At 31.4% G+C, this 20,639-nt stretch overlaps 1 protein-coding gene across 13 annotated transcripts in view; it reads left to right on the top strand.

Moving 5' to 3' along the window:
- LOC106679185 (NAD kinase) overlaps window positions 1-20,639 on the top strand; it is a 255,860-nt gene that overhangs the window by 129,468 nt on the left and 105,753 nt on the right. For 2 of the 13 annotated variants that reach the window (XM_014418192.3, XM_067051875.1), the window contains exon 1: window positions 318-393. The exons of 10 other annotated variants lie outside the window; for them this stretch is intronic. In XM_014418192.3, the coding sequence (XP_014273678.1) occupies window positions 365-393 (29 nt within the window). In that variant the 5' untranslated portion in view covers window positions 318-364. Of the gene's footprint in view, window positions 1-317; window positions 394-7,260; window positions 7,454-20,639 lie in introns of those variants that run through there. One more of the 13 variants, XM_014418188.3, reaches the window with a different exon arrangement.

Here is a 20,639-nt window from a genome sequence, read left to right as displayed (position 1 = left end):
CTCTCTCTCTCTCTCTCTCTCTCTCTCTCTCCCTCTCCCTCTCCCTCTCTCTCCCTCTCTCTTAAAATCTTGATGGTGTCTGCGACAGTTTTACTGTTCTGTCCCCTTCGAATGTCACAAACACTATAACGCTCCACAAGTAGAAACTTTCTCTTCCTTTAAATTACGATTAAGATCGGTTGATTTTATTACAATATTATGCTAAATTGACGGAGCATTCCTGAATGACTAATTGGAATCGAGCCCGCCGAAGTTAACCGAACGTTTCCGAAGGTGTCCGGAGACGCTTCGCGTCGGGGTGGGGATGATCGCCTGATCAGTCGAAGCCTTGGAGTGTTCGGGCTCGTGACGTAGGGAATGTGGAATGGATAATGGGGCTTCTGACGACTGCACGTTAGTATTGTATTGTTGTATTATTCATTTATATTTAATTTTAGTACCATATATTATTTAATTATAAGATATTTATATATTTTTTTTTGGTTTGTAGTACTAAGGAAATATTGCATCTTATTGTCTCTTGAGTTAATGAACCCAACGTTATTAATCTTATAATATACACTGATTTATTATTAATATTGTCTATAAAAATGTATTTAAAACTATTCAATTATATTTCCTTATTTGTATAACATATAAACGCATTAGTTCAGTGTATATCTAATTGTTTACTGCACAATTCCAGTTTAATAAAAAATGTTTCTCAATACTTTTAATAACTTTGTCATATTCATTATATAATGGAGAGAATCCAAAATTGCTTTGGATTGGAAAAAAAAGTGTAATATTTTTTTTTCTTTTGAACAATTCTGCATTCCGAAATCTTCGATTCCCTGAACATTTATTATAGGAGGAAAGTATGATATTTACTTATTAATATTTAACAATCGAATAATAATGTGTTAAAATTGGTAAATTTGTTAGTGTTAAAATTTTTTCTATACAATTTGTGTTTCATTATCAGCTAAAATAATAATATTATTTTGCAATAAAACATAAATACAGGCGGGACCGTATTGACTGATAGTAACGCCGGATTAAACGCTTTATCTCTTGTGTCCTTGATGAGGATCCACTGAACCAAACAGTTTTAAGGTGGGCTTCACGTTGAGCCTTTCACAACTTTTCATCAAATATTTCTCAGTTTTAACTGTTTATTTTTTTTTCAACATCTCTCTAATATATAAAAAAGTTATGCTTGTAGATTATCCGTGTGTAATAATAAAATGTTGGTCCGGGTCGGTTGAAGAAAAAAACTCAAATATTCATAAAACGAGGAGAAGATGGTTGGGGGTGCGGTCAAAATGAAACACAAATAAGTTAGTGTATCTTATTTAATTGTAACAACGTTTCGGAGTTTCTAGCCTTCATCAGGACTAAGAACAGAACAAGATAACAACCAATAAGTATAAAAAATAAATAGAATGGCATAAAGCGAATAATTTCACTGAATGGAATTAATAAAATGAAGTGATGAGATAAGTGGAAAATAAAATGTATTCATAGGTAATTGAACAAGTAGGTAAAATAACATAATTAAGGAAATAAAATAAAAATGAAGTTATATAATGCAAAGAAGTATGAATATATTAGTTATTAATAATTTAAAAATTGAAATATGGAGAGAAAAATGAAGTTGAGAGAAAGAAAATATATGTAACCGTAATAATTGATAAAGAGGCAAAATATAAGTAAAGTTTAACAAAAGAAATGAATAGAAGAAAAAAAAATTATTTAGAAAACAACTATAATAATATATGGTGAACATGACTAATAACGTGGGTAAGGGAAATGAGAAAAGAAGGGGTGGTAAAATAAAGATAGGGAAAAAAAAGAGAACAAAACGAACCTTTTATCTTGAAAAGCAAACGCCAAGTGGTATTCTGCGCCGATAACGGCAAAACTCCGAATTTAAAATGACGTTACAAGAATGACTAAGTGTTTTTAAGAGGAAACGTTACGAGTGGGTAAATAATAAAAATTAAAAAGTAGAAAATTAGAGGAAGAAAGCGTGTGAGAGGGTGACGACAAATGGTTTTTAAAATATGTTTAAAATACATGTTATGTACAAGGATGACGAGGTACCGGAAGATGGGTATTTAATAACAGTTAAAAAGAGGAAACGTATATAAGAGGGGGACAACAAATGTGTAAGAAAAAGTTTAAGAAGTGAAATAATACGATACAAAGGGCGGGAAAATAAAATAAATAAAAAAAAAAATTATAAAAATTACTTTTTTAGTAAATTAACTATTTGCGAATATTCTATTAATAAGTTGTGCTTGTTCGGTTTTTAAATTGACGGAAGAAGGTTCTAATTGGATATAGAGGGTTTCAGAGATGAGCCTTTTGCCATGGTTACGAACTGTAGCAAGTATACAGTTTTATCGAAATCGAAGGAATGATTTAAAGAAAGAGAATGTTCCGAAAATTTAGAGGCAGAATGATCATGTGATGATACAGAATATTTATGTTATTAGATACGGTCTATTAAGAAATTTTTGGTTTCGCCTATGTAAGCAGAATTCAAGAGTTCTTGAATATTGTCGGGAAGAGAGGGAAGGTAGTGGTCTGTATAAGGGGGTAGAAAGGGGTTGTGAAGACGGAAGAAGTGGTGAGACGATTTTTGTAATTGTATAAAAATTACTTTTATACAAGTAATTAAGTAACTCTTTTTAATTCGGAATTTTGCCGTTATCGGCGCAGAATACCACTTGGCGTTTGTTTTTCAAGCTAACAGGTTCGTTTTATTCTCTTTTTTTTCCCTATCTTTATTTTACCACCCCTTCTTTTCTCATTTTCCCTACCCACGTTATTAGTTATGTTCATCATATATTGTTATTGTTGTTTTAAATTTGTTTTTCTTTCTTCTAATCATTTCTTTTGTTAAACTTTACTTATATTTTGCCTCTTTATCAATTAGTACAGTTACATATATTTTCTTTCTCTTAATTTTCTTTTTCTTTCCATATTTCAATTTTTAAATTATTAATAACTAATATATTCATACTTCTTTGCATTATATAACTTCATTTTATTAATTCCATTCTGTAACATTATTCACTTTATGTCATTCTGTTTATATTTTCTTTCTTCTTTTTTATTTTTTATACTTATTGGTTGTTATCTTGTTCTGTTCTTAGCTCTGATGAAGGCTAGAAACTCTAGCCGAAGCGTTGGCACAATTAAATAAGTTACATTAACTTATTTTTGTTTCATTTTGACCGCACCTCCAACCATCTTCTCTTCGTACAAGTCATCCACGGTCAACTATCTCTCATAATTATAAAACTATTAAATTTAAGCCAACGTTTTGCCCCACGTTGCAGGGCTTCATCAGAGCTAAAAAAGATCCAAATAATTAAATGAGGTAAACAAATAAGCAAATAGATAACAAAAATAAGATTTAAAAATCTTATGGCTAATTACGATAATTTCTATAAAAATGAACAATATAAATTAAAGAAAATAAGAATAACAAAAATTTGGTTAGAGAATTAATGAAAACGGAATTAATATTACTAAAGAAGTATTATAAAAATACAGAACACATTAAGTTGGTTAAACTGATTTAAAGTGTAAACCTACGTTAAAGTTCACCATACAAGTAACCTTCCATAGTTCCAAGTTGGAATCTGTATCCTAGGTTTCTGCCATTATTATTTCGTTTCTTTCCTGATCCAGTAATATGGATTTGATCAAGACAGACGATTTGATAGATGACGGAGGTTTAAAAGAATTAGTTACTCTGGCATAATGAAGAAAAAAATATTCCGTACTCCAGCAAATGGTCGAATGAAGGTTTTTTCAGCGATTCCAACTGTCAAAAAAGATTTTTGAATCAATTGTGAATTGAATTGGACCCACAATTTGTAACATTAGTTATGAGTTGATTTATATACTCAATAAATGTAAATAATTATTAATTGGATACATGCATTCTAATTATTAATGCATGTATATCGAGTTTTTGTAAAAAAAGGTGAGGTAGGTAGTTGCATATTTTTTCAGTCGTGATCAAGTTGTATTAAAACCGCGAGGAACACACCACAACCGCCAACTGACATTCCACCTCGTAATGTAGTAAGTTGAAATATGCAGCCTACATATATCTTCTTTTTTTTTATTCCTTATATCATCATATTTATTATATTTCTTTCTGGGGCCCATCCTTTTGAATTAATACTGTAAAATATTTAATGGGATCCAGAGCCTTAAAGTAACTGATAAAAAACAAAATAAAGTCATAATTGAAAAGTAGGAAATAAAAATAAATTAACTTTAATTTAAATGTGTGCTCGCAGTTAATAATAACAGTTTGATTGCATCCCAAACTCTCCAGTCCCATATCACAAAACCTCGAAGAATGGTTCTGAAATTGGAGAATGAAAATAAATCCCATCAAATCACCTTTACTGTTCGTCGAAAACCTGACGATTACCCTACTGTATACTTTAGTAATATTGCTCTTACACCTGTAAAACAAATTCGCTACTTTGGATTAAAGTTGGACAAACGACTGACTGGGAATCCTCCCACAAAACTGGAAAGACAGGAAACTGCCCATAGGTTCCGACTATTACAGCACTTATTGACAAACGCTCTAAACTTCCAATTCATTACAAAAGACTGATCTACATGACTATAATAAGGCCAATCTGGACATACGGAGTTGAGCTTTGGGGCTCCACTATACCATCAAATTTCTCTCGTATCCAATCTTTACAATCCAAAAGCCTTCTTAAAGTTCATAATACTCCTTAATTTGTAACAAATAAAATCATCCATAAATATCTTAATGTTCCTTATATAACCGATCTAGCCTGTACCATATATCAATCCTTCTATTATAAACTGTCAAACCAACTAGTTTCTAACCTTACTTCCTCTTTCATTCCTCACAATCCTCCGAGACGTCTGAAAAGAAGATGGCCTCGAGACCTTGTAAAAATGTTTTTATAGTGCTACCAATGAGTAGTTTCTCTACATCTTTGCACCTTACCATTATGATATTACTTCAAATTTATTTGTCGTGTTTTATGTACAGTTGTAAATATAAAAAAAAAATTATTTTAACAAAATAAATAAACCTCTGTTATTAGCAACTTTAAAAAATATTATTTAATTATATCTTTAAATTTTTCACATTAAAGTTCAAAAGGTTTTTTTAACCTTTATTAGTCGCTACTTTTTATTCTTGACCCTCACTAGGTTGTAGCTGGTTCCGGTAAATATGCAAAAAAAAAGATCAGTATTCTGAGAATACTTACTAATTGAATATACTTACTACTAATTAAGTAATAAACAGTGCTGCCGATTATCACTACCAAAAAATACCACTCAGCTTCTTTAAAATACTTGTTTTACCTGCCGCTTTTCCCGTTCATGGAGAATCGCTATAACTATAACAGTAGGATTGTAACAATCATAATAATGCTGTTGCACAAGCTCTGGCGTGATAGTTAGTAGTATTGTCAGTGAAGTAACAGTCGCGTTAACTATAACAGGTGTACGCCTTGACAGTGAACTATCGCTCAGTTTTCCTTATTGGGGTAAAAGTGTTAGCCACTACCATGGTAAAACTATTTGTTAGTCACAGTCATGACAAAATTTAATTGTAAGCCAGTTTTACTATTGTGACAACAATGACGCACTGGCGTGATCGTTAATAGCACCAGTAATGTCAGTGGACTAACCATCGCATTAACTGTCATATTTATACGTCTTGACATGTGAACTGTCATATCAACCTTAGCATATGTAATGGCGGTAGATGGCAAAACATAGTTTTTAATTTAATTGTCAACTCAGAAAAGTACCTCCAATATGGGCCAACCAGATGCCATCTATCGGTTGGGGCCAAATATCATATAAAAATGATAAACATAAATGAAATTTGAGTTAGTTATACTTTGGATTGTCCGGGCTCGGTGGGAGTTGCTACGATTTATAAACAAGAAGAGTATAATATGAATTAATTTCTAGCGATAAAACTAATGATTCAATTAACAATAACTAAAATAAAAAAAAAGTAAAATAAAAAAAAACAATTGAAAGAACTTATGATGTGAATAATAAAAAAAAATTACAATTAATAATAATGAGGTGTTATACTTATATATTTGCCCAAAAACCTTTTTTTTTCTATTTATTTATTGATATTTACAACTGTATAAAAATACAAGTAAATTTGATTATAATTACATAATGATAATGATATGATACAGCATATAGAGAAAATACTCAGTAGTAGAACTCTAAAAACATTTCACAATATAAGGTCAGGAGGCCATCTTCTTTTCAGCCGCCTCGGAGGATTGCCAGGAATGGAAGAGGAAGCAAGGTTAGAAATTAGTGAGTTTGTGTGGTTAGAGAGTTTATAATGGAAGGAATGATATCGGTTACATTAGGAACATTTAGGTCTTTATGGATGGTTTTAACAAAATAAGGAGCATTGAGAATTTTACGAAGGATTTTGGATTGTAAGGATTGGATACGAGAGAAATTCAAAGGTTTAGTGGAGCCCCAAAGCTCAACTCCGTATGTCCAGATGGGCCTTATTATTTTCATGTAGATCAGTCTTTTGTAATGAGTTGGAAGTTTAGACCGTTTGTCCAGTAAGTGCTGTAATAGTCGGAATCTACGTGCAGTTTCCTGTCTTTTCAGTCTTGTGTGAGGATTCCAGGTTAGTCGTTTGTCCAGATGTAGTCTAAGGTAGCGGATCTGTTCGGCAGGGGTAAGGGCAACATTATTGAAGTATACTGTAGGGCAGTCAGGAGGTTTACGACGTAGGGTAAAGGTGAAATTTGATGGGATTTGTTGGAATTTATTTTAATCCTCCAATTACGACACCATTCTTTGAGAGCTGTGATATGGGATTGAAGAGTTTGGAATGCAATTAAAGGGTTATTATCAACAGCGAGCACACATGTGTTACCGGCATACGTGGTGAGGATAGTACAAGGCAATTTAATCATTGTTTTCAATTTTGCCCTGATATTACCAGTTACACCTTTTTTTATTTGGAAGTTACAAGAAGTCTGTGGGTTTCAAATCGAAATAGATGACATATATAATTTATTGTTACGATATTCCCTCTTCATTTAGGAGTTTAATTCGAAATTAATGTTGAATTTCGAATTTGACTTATCTTAATAATATTTTAAAATTAAAAAAAAAAAGGCTAAACATTTTTTTAAAAAATTGTAATCAATATTTATTTTTGTTTCTCGTTATCTAATCAGTAATTTATTTTGGCGGTGGAAGCAATTAAATGATACCTGCTAGTGCTGAGATAAGATAGAACTGAAAAACCTGTCATTGTCGTATTACGTTGCTACGTTACGTTATTGCGCCCTCTGATGTCTGATATTGTTTTATTGATGTCTGATAGTGATGGATTGATGTCTGATACTGAAGATCAGTTATGCCTAGAAGATGCACGCAGGCTGAGGTAGTTTATAGTTTATTTCTTTTGGTAGATGCTTCAGTTAGCTAGAGAGAGTTTGTAGATCTCTGTCCGCTTGCTTTACCATCATTGCCTATTTCAAATTTTATATTAACCAGAAAATTACTGATAATAAATTTGGCATTGGGTTAAGCAGTTAACACAAATTTTGATTAAACGAATTCTTTGTTCTAAACTGCTAAAGTGTGATTTAGTAAAATAAAGTTATCTTTGATCTTTGAACTAGTGTTGTGTTTGTTTTAGTGGAAGAAATACCCTTACACTGAAACGTAAAACTTGTGATGAAAACCTTGTAATAATCTTCCTAGCGAGTTTTACGTTGTTTACGAAATTAGCTAGTTTCAGCAGATAACATAATTCCTAAAGTCGAGTATTATTGAATTATAAAGTGAGTTATTAACATATTAATAAACTTATTGATCAAAAGCGCATTAGATTTACGCGGCATACTAAAACGTACACACAAAAGGTTATAACTACTGAAGCTGAAAATTGTTACCACTAGTGTTATTTTTATTTTATTTTTTTAATAATTTATTTATTGTTATTTACAACTGTATAAAAACATATACAAGTAAATTTGCTGTAGGTGACATAGTGACATGATACAAATATGTGGAGAATCTACCCATTGATAGAACTCCAATAACCTTTCTAGAGAAGAAGATCTCGAGGCCATCTTCTTTTCAGCTTTTCAGACGCCTAGGAGGATTATTAGGTAATGAAGGAGAAACCAGATTAGAAATAAGTGGATTTGGGTGGTTGAGAAGTTTATTATGGAAGGAACGGTATCTGGTTCTGGCCAAATCGACAACATATGGGACATTCAGGTCATAATGGACGACTTGATTTGTGACAAAGTAAGGAGCATTAAGGATTTTACGGAGGATTTTGGAACTGTAAGGATTGGATTCAGGAGTACTGATGGTTTATTGGAGTCCCATAGCTCAACTCCGTATGTCCAGATAGGCCTTATAAATATTCATGTATATCAGTCTTATGTAGTGGATTGGAAGTTTAGACCGTTTGTCTAGTACCTGCTGTAACAGTCGAAATCTGCGTGCAGTTTCCCGTCTTTTCAGTCTTGTATTAGGATTCCATTTTAGTCGTTTGTCAGATGTCTTTTTTTCTGGATTTAAAATTGAGACAAACATAATACCCCGTGAATAAAAAAACAACGGCTTCAATAAATCGATTTTGAAAAAAAAACATCGATGTGTAGAAAACGATGTCATATCCCTACTTTGGACATTACAGTAACTTTCTCGTTAAAATCGTCCAACCCGAAGTGCCACTTTATAGAATCGAATTTTTTCATTTTTCCTATTTTCTCGAAAACGGCTCTAACGATTTGGATCAGTCTTTTTAAAAAATCTTCTATAGTATTTTTTATTTTATTAATTCGAAAAAAATAAACAGTTCTCATTAATAGCAATAATAAACAATGGATAAACACATAATACTTAAGATGGATTTAGTGAATGACACAAATTCTTCCTTATTAAAATACAATAGTTTATTTCATATCATCAGCAACGTTTCGGGAGATTTCCCCCATCTTCAGGCTGCTAAAATATAAGACTCTTCCAGTAAAAGGATTATTAAATTTATAATACTTAAGAATTTTATGAATAACAAAACTAGTCAAAATAAAAAATGAAACTGATATCCACTCTAACGTGAGAGGTCGTGTTGATTGCGTTATAATTTCGTTATCTCTTGTTGAACTGTCGTATTCGTGGAAGGAAAAAAATTATTATTGTTTATCTTCATCTTGAGAAATCCATAAATACGAATTTTTATAGCAACCAAAAAATTTTAAAAAAATTTCTGGGCCATTTTATTTTTTTTCGAAATTCAAAAAATTAGCAATAGCACTAGTCCACAAATTACTCAAAATTTGGATATGTATGTAGTTGTGTAATGCGAGCACCGCAAACATTTTTAAATTCTACATTGAAAATGCACTTTTTTATGTATATAATTAATTTATGGATAATTAAAACTGTCATATATACAAAATTAAAATATACACAACTAGTGAATTTTATGTTAGTTATTTAACGATATGATGCACACATATAGAGAATCTACCCATTGATAGAACTCCTCCCAACTACACTTAAGTTTATGTCTCTTATTAGTGCTAAACCCTTTCAAGACACAGTTGCATCTAAAATAAACATTATTAAACAATACTAAAAGCTTATGCTAGATCGTAATATAAGACAATTTGAGGTTGACGACCGAAGTAATACATATACATTCGGTTGAGTACCTAACTCGCCTTACTTGAATGCTAATTGTTACCGCTCTGTTAGGATATGAGCATAGTTTGGTCTCTGTGTATAGTTATTTTATTTTAGATATGGAATATATTATATAAGCGAATTAATAAGTGTGTAAATTACAAGGTCCTTAGCTCGTAAATATTCCAACACTAAAATATAAATTGTAAATTGAAATGTAAATTTAGTTTTCTAATTACACTTTTAGAACCCAAATATGTTTAAAATTCCTAATTTTTTTTTTTTTTAATTTTATGAATAATGCAATTGAGTGTTGCAGTCAAGGGCAATAAGTTCTGAGTATTAGAACATACTATATTAAATTTTATTAAAAAAAAGTCAAATAATAGTTTTTTTATCATTTATTTATTGATATTAACAAGCACATTAAATATATGTAGAATAATTAAATGTTATATGAGTTATGCAATGTCATGATACAAACTCTCATTACATTCTTAGAGTAGATCTCTAGGTCATTTTCTCTTCAGACGCCTAGGAAGATTATCAGGTAGTAGGGGTATTCATGATCTTTGGTTTAACATGTTAAAGCGTGTTAAATGGAAAAACTCATGTTAAATCGAAAAAAAATTGCCTTCTTTTACCGTGGTAAAACAAAATAACATTTAACATGGCTGAGAGTCTGTTACTTGGTCTGTTAAATGGAGAATGACGTCACACAATAGACCAGTTTAGATCGCCGCCATTTTTGTTGTGACAGCTCAGTTCTTTCGTGTGTTTGTGGTATTCATATCCCTGTTATTAAACCAGAATGGATAATTTTAATGATACATTTGAGAAAGAAAACAGTAAAAAAAATAATTTAATTTCATTCTACTATCTGAAAATTTGTAAACGCTCACCAGATAAAAATCTCACTGTATGAACCATGTAATTATTCTTAGGGGACATATGTCCCAGAATAAAGTTATTTTTTCATTTCATTTCATAAGCTAAACTTTCACACAAATTCCACTTTTCACTCACTCTAGGCATGTTGTAATTAATTACTTAAATCAAAACTGAAGTAAACAATAACATGAGGGTCTGGAAGGAAGGTTATAAACATAAAGGCTTATACGACAAGTTGCTGAGAACATACGCTAGGGGCTCTTGTGCATTTAACGTTTAACATGACTTCGAATAGGGCTGCTCACAATCTTATAGTTATAACATTTAACACAACATCATGAATACCCCTAGTGAAAGAGAATCATGGTTAGAACAAGTGGGTTTCGGTGGTTGAGAAGTTTATTATGGAAGATTGGTATCTGGTTCTTGCCAAATCGGCAACATACAAACTAGGATATTGGATATAATAAAATTTGTTGTACTGTTTATTGAAAATACGTGAAATTATTTTGTAATTATATTTATTATTTAGTGTTGCATTGTTAATACTCTCCATAATTAAACTTATCGATGTAGAAGGGCTCTGAAACGTCCATTTTTTTATATTAAGAAAGTGTAAACAATGGAGTTCATATTTTAAATTGTTTGCAAAGTACTTATCTCTATAGAGTCATACTGTTTTTTCCCAGTATTTATTATTTTTTGTTTAATAATTTTTACTTAATTCATACAGAATAAAGGATTATTTTTTTAAAGATAGATGAATCGATAATATGATTTCGATGTGTGTATGAAAGTATAGGTCATGTGCATATCCAATTCAGCCTTGTTCTCGGTTATACTCGTATAACCTGAAATCATGATTAACCTGTAAACTTTATGATATTGGCGTACTTTTATGTTCTTTTTTATGTTTAAGGCGATTAGAATCAAAAGTGGTTCGATCTATTTTTAACAATAAAATTTTAAAAACTGTCTCTTATGCTCCATTTGATCTGCGTTAAGTATTCCGATTAGTTTGAGTCGATTTTTTATATATTTGGATAAAATATCTGATATAGGCCGTTTGGAGCTGAGGGAGTTAAGCGACGTCTAATGACTACTGCGGTGCTGTTTCGAATCCGGCTTTGAGGGTTGACATTTATTTTAATAAACCGAGCAATTGTTTTGGTGAGCAGGTCTGCAGGCCCAAAATATTTTATTCTATTATTATTAAACTTGTGACAGGTTCCCTTAGCATCGAAAAATCAATCGTCTATACCAGATCGAAATTTTTATTTAAATATGGCGATTCAGTTTCAACTGCAGATAAGGCTGTGTACAATTAAAAACTAGATCGGAAACATTGTTCAGGATTAGTTGATTTTTCAGATTCCTTTCCGCTATGTCTGATTGCGGTCAATCTTCTGCGCTAGATTTGAATCATCCAGATCAATCCATTCCATTCCTGGGATTCCTACCACTCCCGGTACCAATAAACTTTCTTTTTTATCAATTCTTCTGACCTTAACCTATTTATAATCCAGTCAAATTAGACAAAAACGTAACATAAAAAAAACTTTTATCTTGAAAATTAGTTATTGCAAGTTTAAAGTGAATTGTATTTCTATCTAAAGGCGGATCCACATGTTGGCCGCTCGCCACGAATCGGAGGCTCGTACAAATGCTCGGCAAACAAAGAGCGGGCCATCCACATGTCAGTGTTATTCAGAGATGCAAGCATGGCGGACGTACTTGTGGTTTCAGCCATTGCACTTGGATTGTATTATTTTTATTACAAAAAAAAAATGAAAGGAAATTAAATATAAATAAATAAGATTAAATATAAAACTTATTATAAAAAGTACCAACAAACACCTTTAACCTCCTAACAGCTCTCAGTTGCAACTAGACAAAGAACAATGGTGGAGATGCTACACGAGCGCTCTCACGAACCCCTTTGATCTGTGTCCAAAAACCGACTCTGGATGGCTCGGCAACGAACCTAGGCCAACCAAGCCAAGCCACCCATCCACATGCTCGAGTTTGCCATGGCTTGGCCAACATGTAGAGGCCCCTTAGTGTGGTGATGTAACATTTTTTCTTTCACTTACTAATATATACGGTGTATTAGTAAGAAGGGAGACAACAAAAAACTAAAATAAATAAATTAGCACTAGGTAAATAAGCTTAGAGTATGTTTATGTAGATATGACGTCATGCCAAAACAATGGCTTTTTTTTGCACGACAAAACGTAATTGATTTTTAATGCGTAGTTAGATAATAATTAGTATTTTGTGTTTTTAAAAAATCAGGGGCATTTTCATTGTCAAATAAACGCTATATGACACTTTAATTTATTTATTATTATATACAACTATAAAAATATATACAAAAAGTAAATTTGCTATAGGTGACATAGTGACATGATACAAACATGTGACGAATCTACCCATTGATAGAACTCCAATAACATTTTTAGAGGAGAAGATCTTCTTTTCAGCTTTTCAGACGCCTAGGAGGATTATTAGGTAGTGAAGCAGAAGCCTGGTTAGAAACGAGTTGGTTTGGGTGGTTGGGAAGTTTATTATGGAAGGAATGGTATCTGGTTCTGGCCAAATCGGCAACATATGGAACATTGAGGTCATGATGGATGACTTGATTTGTGACAAAGTAACGAGCATTAAGGATTTTGGACTGTAAGGATTGGATTTGGGAGGAATTCGAAGGTTTAGTGGAGCCCCAAAGCTCAACTCCGTATGTCCAGATAGGCCTTATAATAGTCATGTAGATCAGTCTTTTGTAATAGATTGGCAATTTAGACCGTTTGTCTAGTAAATGTTGTAATAGTCGGAATCGACTAGCAGTTTCTTGTCTTTTCAGTCTTGTATGAGGATTCCATGTCAGTCGTTTGTCTAGATGTAGTCCTAAGTAACGGATCTGTTCGACAGGAATTAGCGGGGTATTATTAAAGGATACTGTAGGGCAAGAGTTCATTGGTTTACGTCGAAGGGTAAATGTGATTTGGTGAGATTTATTGGAATTAATTTTAATCCTCCAATTTTGGCACCATTCTTCAAGGGTTGTGATGCGGGATTGGAGGATCTGAGATACAATGTAAGGATAATTGTTCACTGACAATAGACATGTATCATCGGCATACGTGGTGAGCATAGTGTTATGATGGGTTGGGATGTCAGCTGTGAAAACTGGATAAAGGATAGGGATGAATATGCGTCGTAGACGAAATTAATGGCTAAAATTGTCATGAATACGATTTTATTTATTAATGATTCATTCATGAATGAGTGTCGTATCCATGACAATTTTAGTTATTAGTTTCATCTTATGCTAATTTTTGCCCATCTCTATCAAAAATCCATCTATTAGTAAATAATAAGTTAATTAATAAAACATTGATAACTTCTTTTTTTTCTCGCTTTGGCTCCTTTCCTGTATCCCATTTCTTCTTTTGCCTAAACATTTTTACCGTGTAGAATTCCTCAACAGTTCTTTTCTTAAAACCATTACGCATCTGAAATTGCTTCCTGCTCTTTGAGCCCTGGGGAGCTTTCAGTAACTTGGAGTCAGCAGTTCTTCTCGGGCAGTTCCGGGAGGGCTCCTGAGTCCTTGCCAAGAGACAAAGACCTCTTTAAGAACTAATGGCCGTCAAGAACATCCGGGAAAGGTTCGCAGCTGCCGTCAGCCCTTTCAACGTATTCGCTAATGAAACTCGTACGCCTCAAATTTAATTACAAAATTAATTTTAGTACATTCGACAATACGTTTTTGAAATGAACCTTATTTTAGCGTGGTAGAGAAAATTGACCTGTTGTAAATGAAAAGAAGAAGAAGAATCTTCTCCTTTTCAATAAACAATTCGTTCCTGAAATTATGTATTCCATAAAAAAAAATTCTTCTTATATCCTAGTATAGTATAAAAGTACAGTTAAATTAGGTATTGTTTTAGATACAGCTAAGTTTTATTTCTTGTATTACTATATACTTTACTTCATGCACCACACTATTCTATAATACTTGCACTACAATATACTTTACTTATTGTACGTGGATTGAGGCATAGGTTCTAGAGCGCTTCGAAACGTTCCCACCAGAGACGTGGGGGGAGGAGAAAATCGAACCCACAACATATAATAATATTACTTTTTCGGAAAAAAGGACCAGAAGGCCCACTTTCTGGACTAGTTCCCCCACCAATTACCAATACTAACACACTCTACTGCTAAGTTATTTACTGGAGTTCTTAGCTGACAATATTCTATACGTCTTGCACTACAATATACTATACTTCTTGTACAATAATATTCTATACTTCCTGCACTATAATATACTGTGCTTCATGCACCATACTATTTTATACTTCTTGCACTAAAGTATACTATACGTCTAATACTACAATATACTATACTTCTTGCATTAAAATATACTTGACTGCTTGTACTATAATATTCTATACTTCTTGCACTACACTTACTATACTTCTTTTACTATAATATACTGTACTTCATGCACTACACTATTCCTTAGCCTATTGCACTACACTATTATATAATTCTTGCGCTTCACTACTCTATACTACTTGCACTGCAATATACTGTGCTTCATGCACCATATTATTTTATACTTCTTCCACTACAATATACTTACGTCATGCACTACAATATACTGTACTTCTTGCACCATATTATTCTTTACTTTTTGCAGTACATTGCACTTAACTTCTTGAACTAGACTTTACTATACTTCCTGCACTACACTATTACATATCTCTTGCATTACACTATTATATACTTCTTGCACCACACAATTCTATACTTCCTGGCTTACCGTATACTATACCTAAGTGTATATAATTAATGTTGTACAGGATCAGAAATTTTTGCATAAAAACAAAATATCATTATCCTTAAAATACAATGCAACTTTAAAAATAATAGCCCATTAATTACTGGTTAGTCTCATTTCTTGTAAACGTCTTTCAGGAACAGGGTTAGTGCGGTAATAAATTTTTCTAGATTATTTTACACATTTTATTTTATTTAAAAAAAAAATCTTACTAGCCGATTTTATTTGCAAAATTATTACTTTTTTTTTCTTTTTTCGTACCCTTCTGAAAATTTAAATTGGTTAATGATACGTACATATAGGTATGCTATATGTACAGCTGGGTATGATGGATTTTTTTCAGGACAAAACGTCAAACTTATTAAAATGTTTCTAAATTAACTTCCACGGGCATGAAGTTTTCATGGATACGTATCTGCGTAAGCATTTTATGTATATAGTTCTGCTCTGTTCTTATGTATTCAAGCCTCAATAAACGAGTATAAACTGTAAAAAGAATTTTGGTGAATTTTTGAATTACTCTCTTACTGATTAATAATCATCAATATTTGATTATTTGACTCTGATTTTTACTATTACATTAAAAATTGTAGCACAAGTGTAAAATAGTCCACACACTTCTGAACAAGAGTTCTGTTTTTCCTTATCTACGGTCGTGTTATCTCAAGCGTTCCCTCTCAGAGTAATCTTGGCAGAAAGTGGGCGACTGCAAGGGAACTGTCACTATATTACCTTATACTATATTATTATTTAATAATAATTATAATCATGTGCAGTGAAACCTCTATCCTACAATGACCAGAAGATATTTTTTTTCCGTTTTATAGAGGTGTCCATTAAGACGGGGTGAATATAAAAAAATTAAAAATAACAGAATTATGTACATATCTTCGCAAAAAATAAATATAAATGATGATCCGACTGTAATCAAAATAACTCAAATAGTAAATAAACTATTTATTGTGAGGCAACTTTTCGTCCCACTTTGCAGGGCTTCGTCAGGGCTAAAAAAGAAACAAACAACTAAAACAATGTAATCAAGAATGAGAATAGACAACATTAAATAAAAGTTTTCAAAGGTATGGCTTGAAATGATTTAAAAGATTTGAAAATTTAAATAAAAAATCAAGAAAATATATTAACAAAAATAAAAATAAAATTTACAATGAAAAATTTAAATAGAGAAGAATTACAAAAAAGTATTAGATAATTTTTTTTTAATTTTAAAAACTTTATTTATTGATAGACATTACAATCTGCCACACCGTAGTGGGAAATAGGTAATAGTGATGAATGATCACATTCTTACTAAAATAAAATAAAATAAGAATGAAAAATGATTTAATAAATAATAAAAAAGTACATAAAAATAAATAAAATTTATCTTAAAATATATACAAACAGAATAATATAGAAAATGAACATAATAAAACTATGTGCATGAAAAAATAAATAAATAAAATAATATAATATCTAGTCACATTTACACTCTAATACACAATATTTACACAATCGACCTGAGGATCCCTAAGCCCACTCTATCCCCCACGTGTGAGGGGTAGAGCAGGATTGCTTTTTTTTGTGTTATGATCTCTTGTGAGTATATTACAAAAAATTATTTTATCATTATATCTAATTATAAATTGGCTATCAAGAAGGCTAATAATAAATTTTGTCTATTATAATATTCCGTAAGCTTATGAAAACAGAACAATATTTACAAATATACATTATGAATAACATAAACAATATGAAATAAATTATAATATACTCACAAGAGGAGATCCTTGTGAGTATATTACAAAATATTTGTACTGTTTTTAAAAACTTGTATAACATTTTAATAGATTAAATTTGTAAATTGCCTTTCTGATAGCATAGAAGAATATATTTTTGCAGTTCATTTTTTTTTTTTTTTTAGATATATAGCTATATTACAACATTTGTATTGTTTTTAAAAACTCCCATGATATTTCAATAGTTAACATTTGTTACTAGCTTTGCCGATAGTAAATTTATTAATGGATACAATTTATTTCATATTGTATATTTGTAAATATTGTTCTGTTTTCATAGCCTTACTGAATATTATAATAGACAAAATTTATTATTAGCCTTCTTGATAGCCAATTTATAATTAGATATAATGATAAAAGAATTTTTTTTTTTCATTTTATATGTTTTTCTTAAGTTTTTATGAAAGGGGAGGAGGTCAATAAACCCTTAGAAAAAGATAGAAAAACAATTTTTTCGGCAAATTTTTTTAACATAATATCTTTTTACCTCTATACATTTTATCAGATTTCCCTCAAATTTTCCTTATTCTACAGATAAATATGATTTTGGAAGATCCTCGAAATAAAATTTGTTTGAGCAATGACCTTCCCATTTGTCGTGAACCGACAAGCCAACTTAAAATGAAATGTTATGTAAGGCATGAAAAAGTTGAGGAATCAGACCGACTGACATACCCTGATTTAGTTCATTCACTACTTTTTCATCTCTGATTTATTGACATATGGATGTAAGTAAGGAAATCAAAAGAGGATTTGCGATTTATATCTTTGATGAAAAGAGATTTTCTTGTTCTCTAAGTTTATTTTAGCAAATGAACCTCTGTTTATTGTTATATTTTTGTTTGTAGGCCTCCATCTTAATCTGTTTGAATCGCCCTAACTTTATTAATATCCTAAAATTAATAAAAATGTACTTGAAAAAATCTATTATAAACACTTAATCATAACAAATATATCAAAAAACATTAACATTTTTGTTGTTACATACATTTACTTGATGGAGCAAAGCACATCTAGTTCACTCCCTATTCGGGGAAACCTGAATGTGTGATGTTAGTCATCAGGAAATTTCCCAATCTTTTCCTGAAACGATGTTGACAGCACTCCACTAAAATATAATAGCTACTCCTTGGTAATCGATTCTCGGTCGGCTCATATTACATATCGATTTATAGTATTAAGGTCAGGATGAGAATTATTCAGTTTTATCGATGTTATGTTTATATTATATTTTTCTCCCGGTCTCCATTGTTGATATTGCCGTTCATAAATTCTTAACTTTTTATTCAATTGCTAGGAATTTAACCAATATTACCAGCATTTAGTATTAGTGTCGTTATAAGGACGAAATATTGATTTGAAATTAAGAAAAACTTTTCAAAACTTTTGATTAATACCTCCGATTGTAATTAGATCCAGTTTGTACCTTTTGGTGCAGATTACAAAGCCCTAAACCACATCTAAGTTTCGTGTGAATTGGTTCAGTCCTGTTGAAGTTATTTCTGTTTTTTACCATATATTTTTATTATATAATGTTATTTACCGCTATAAATTAATTAAATCATTAATAAAATGCGTAAATAGCTAAATATATTTATTTATATCTAACTTTCAATTGTATTCAACTAACCTATCAACTCTAAATCCATAATTTGCGATGTATTGCTGGGTCTACTAGTAAACAATAAAAAAAAAAAAAAAAAATTATATACCGTTGTTGTTGCTTTTTAGCAAATGTTGAGGTCTATTTAAAATAGACATTTATCGAATTTATATTTTTATTTCGGTTTTTAACCGATCTTAACACTATCCTCACCGACCATGCCGATGACAAATGTCTATTGTCAGTGAACAATGATTCTTACATTGTTTCCCAAACCTTCCGATCCCACATCACCACCCTTGAAGAATGGTGCAAAAATAATGATGGTAGATTAAAATTAAAGGTCGTAAACCCATGACCTCTTGCCCCACAGTATTCTTTAATAATACCCCACTTATTCCTATTGAACAGATCCGTTACTTAGGACTACATTTGGACAAACGACTAACCTGGAATCCTCATACAAGACTGAAAAGATACGAAATTGCTCGTCGATTCCGACTATTACAACATTTACTCGACAAACGGTCTAAATTGCCATTCCATTATATAAAAACTGATCTACATGACTATTATAAGGCCTATCTGGGCATACGGAGTTGATCTTTGGGGCTCCAGTAAACTATCAAATTTCTCCCGAATCCAATCCTTACAGTCCAAAATCCTTACTTTGTCACAAATCAAGTCATCCATCAGGACCTGAATGTCCCATAAGTCACTGATTTGGCCAGAACCAGATACCACTCCTTCCATGATAAACTTCCCAACCACACAAATCCACTTGTTTCTAACCTGGCTTCTCCTTCATCACCTAATAATCCTCCTAGGCGTCTGAAAAGAAGATGCCCTCGAGATCTTCTCCTCTAGAAATGTTATTGGAGTTCTATCAATGGGTAGATTCTCCACATGTTTGTATCATGTCGTTATATCACCTACAACAAATTTACTTGTTGTATATATGTTATACAGTTGTAAATAACAATAAATAAATTATAAATAAAAAAAATTAGTTTTTTAATATTTTTGAGCCATCGGTCTTCTATGTATGAGTATAGCTGTTTGCTAGGAATAATTTACTAACTGTTATTGCTTGTTTATTCACTAATTTATACAGTCGCAGCCAACCCGTGCAGAACTCCATATACCGTTATCCAATCCAATACTTTCTCTTCGGCGCCGGTTGTCAGCTGCTGAGGAACTCTTTTTACTTTCTGGTCTAGATTGCCCTCTCTGCCCTTATGGGTAATTAAATAAAGGGTCTGTCTATTAATGCAAATGTATAAATAGATCTTTTGGAAAGTCGCTGATTGGCCGTATTTAATATATAAAAGGAAAATGATCTGGGTGCGCTCAAAATAACTCAAATAGTGATTAAACTATTTATTATGAACCTACGTTTCGCCTCTCGTTTCAGGGCTTCATCAGAACTAAAAAAGATACAAACCACTAAAATAATGTAACGAATTAAGTGAATAGATAACCAGAAATAAAAGTATGGGTAAAAACTATGTAAAATTTATTACAAATTAACAAACTAAGTAAAAAAAAATTAAATTTTTTAAGAATTCTTTTATTGAAATTTACAATTCTACATAATAATATAGTCAGTAAATTTGATGTAAGTTTATAATTGAGTGATACAGGTGTTTAGAAAAACTACCCAATGGTATCTCTCTAATAGCGTTTTTATAGGGTGTTTTTTTAAGCCCGATAGAACTTGAAATTGTAAAAAATAACACAAAAAATTAAATTGTAATCAAAATTTTTTTTTTATTCGAAAGATCAA

This window comes from Halyomorpha halys, unplaced genomic scaffold (genome assembly GCF_000696795.3).
Source record: "Halyomorpha halys isolate HHAL.00 unplaced genomic scaffold, Hhal_1.1 Scaffold183.1, whole genome shotgun sequence".
Lineage (NCBI taxonomy): Eukaryota > Metazoa > Arthropoda > Insecta > Hemiptera > Pentatomidae > Halyomorpha > Halyomorpha halys.
Note: the sequence above shows the minus strand (reverse complement) of the source record. Positions and strands in the feature narration are given on the sequence as shown.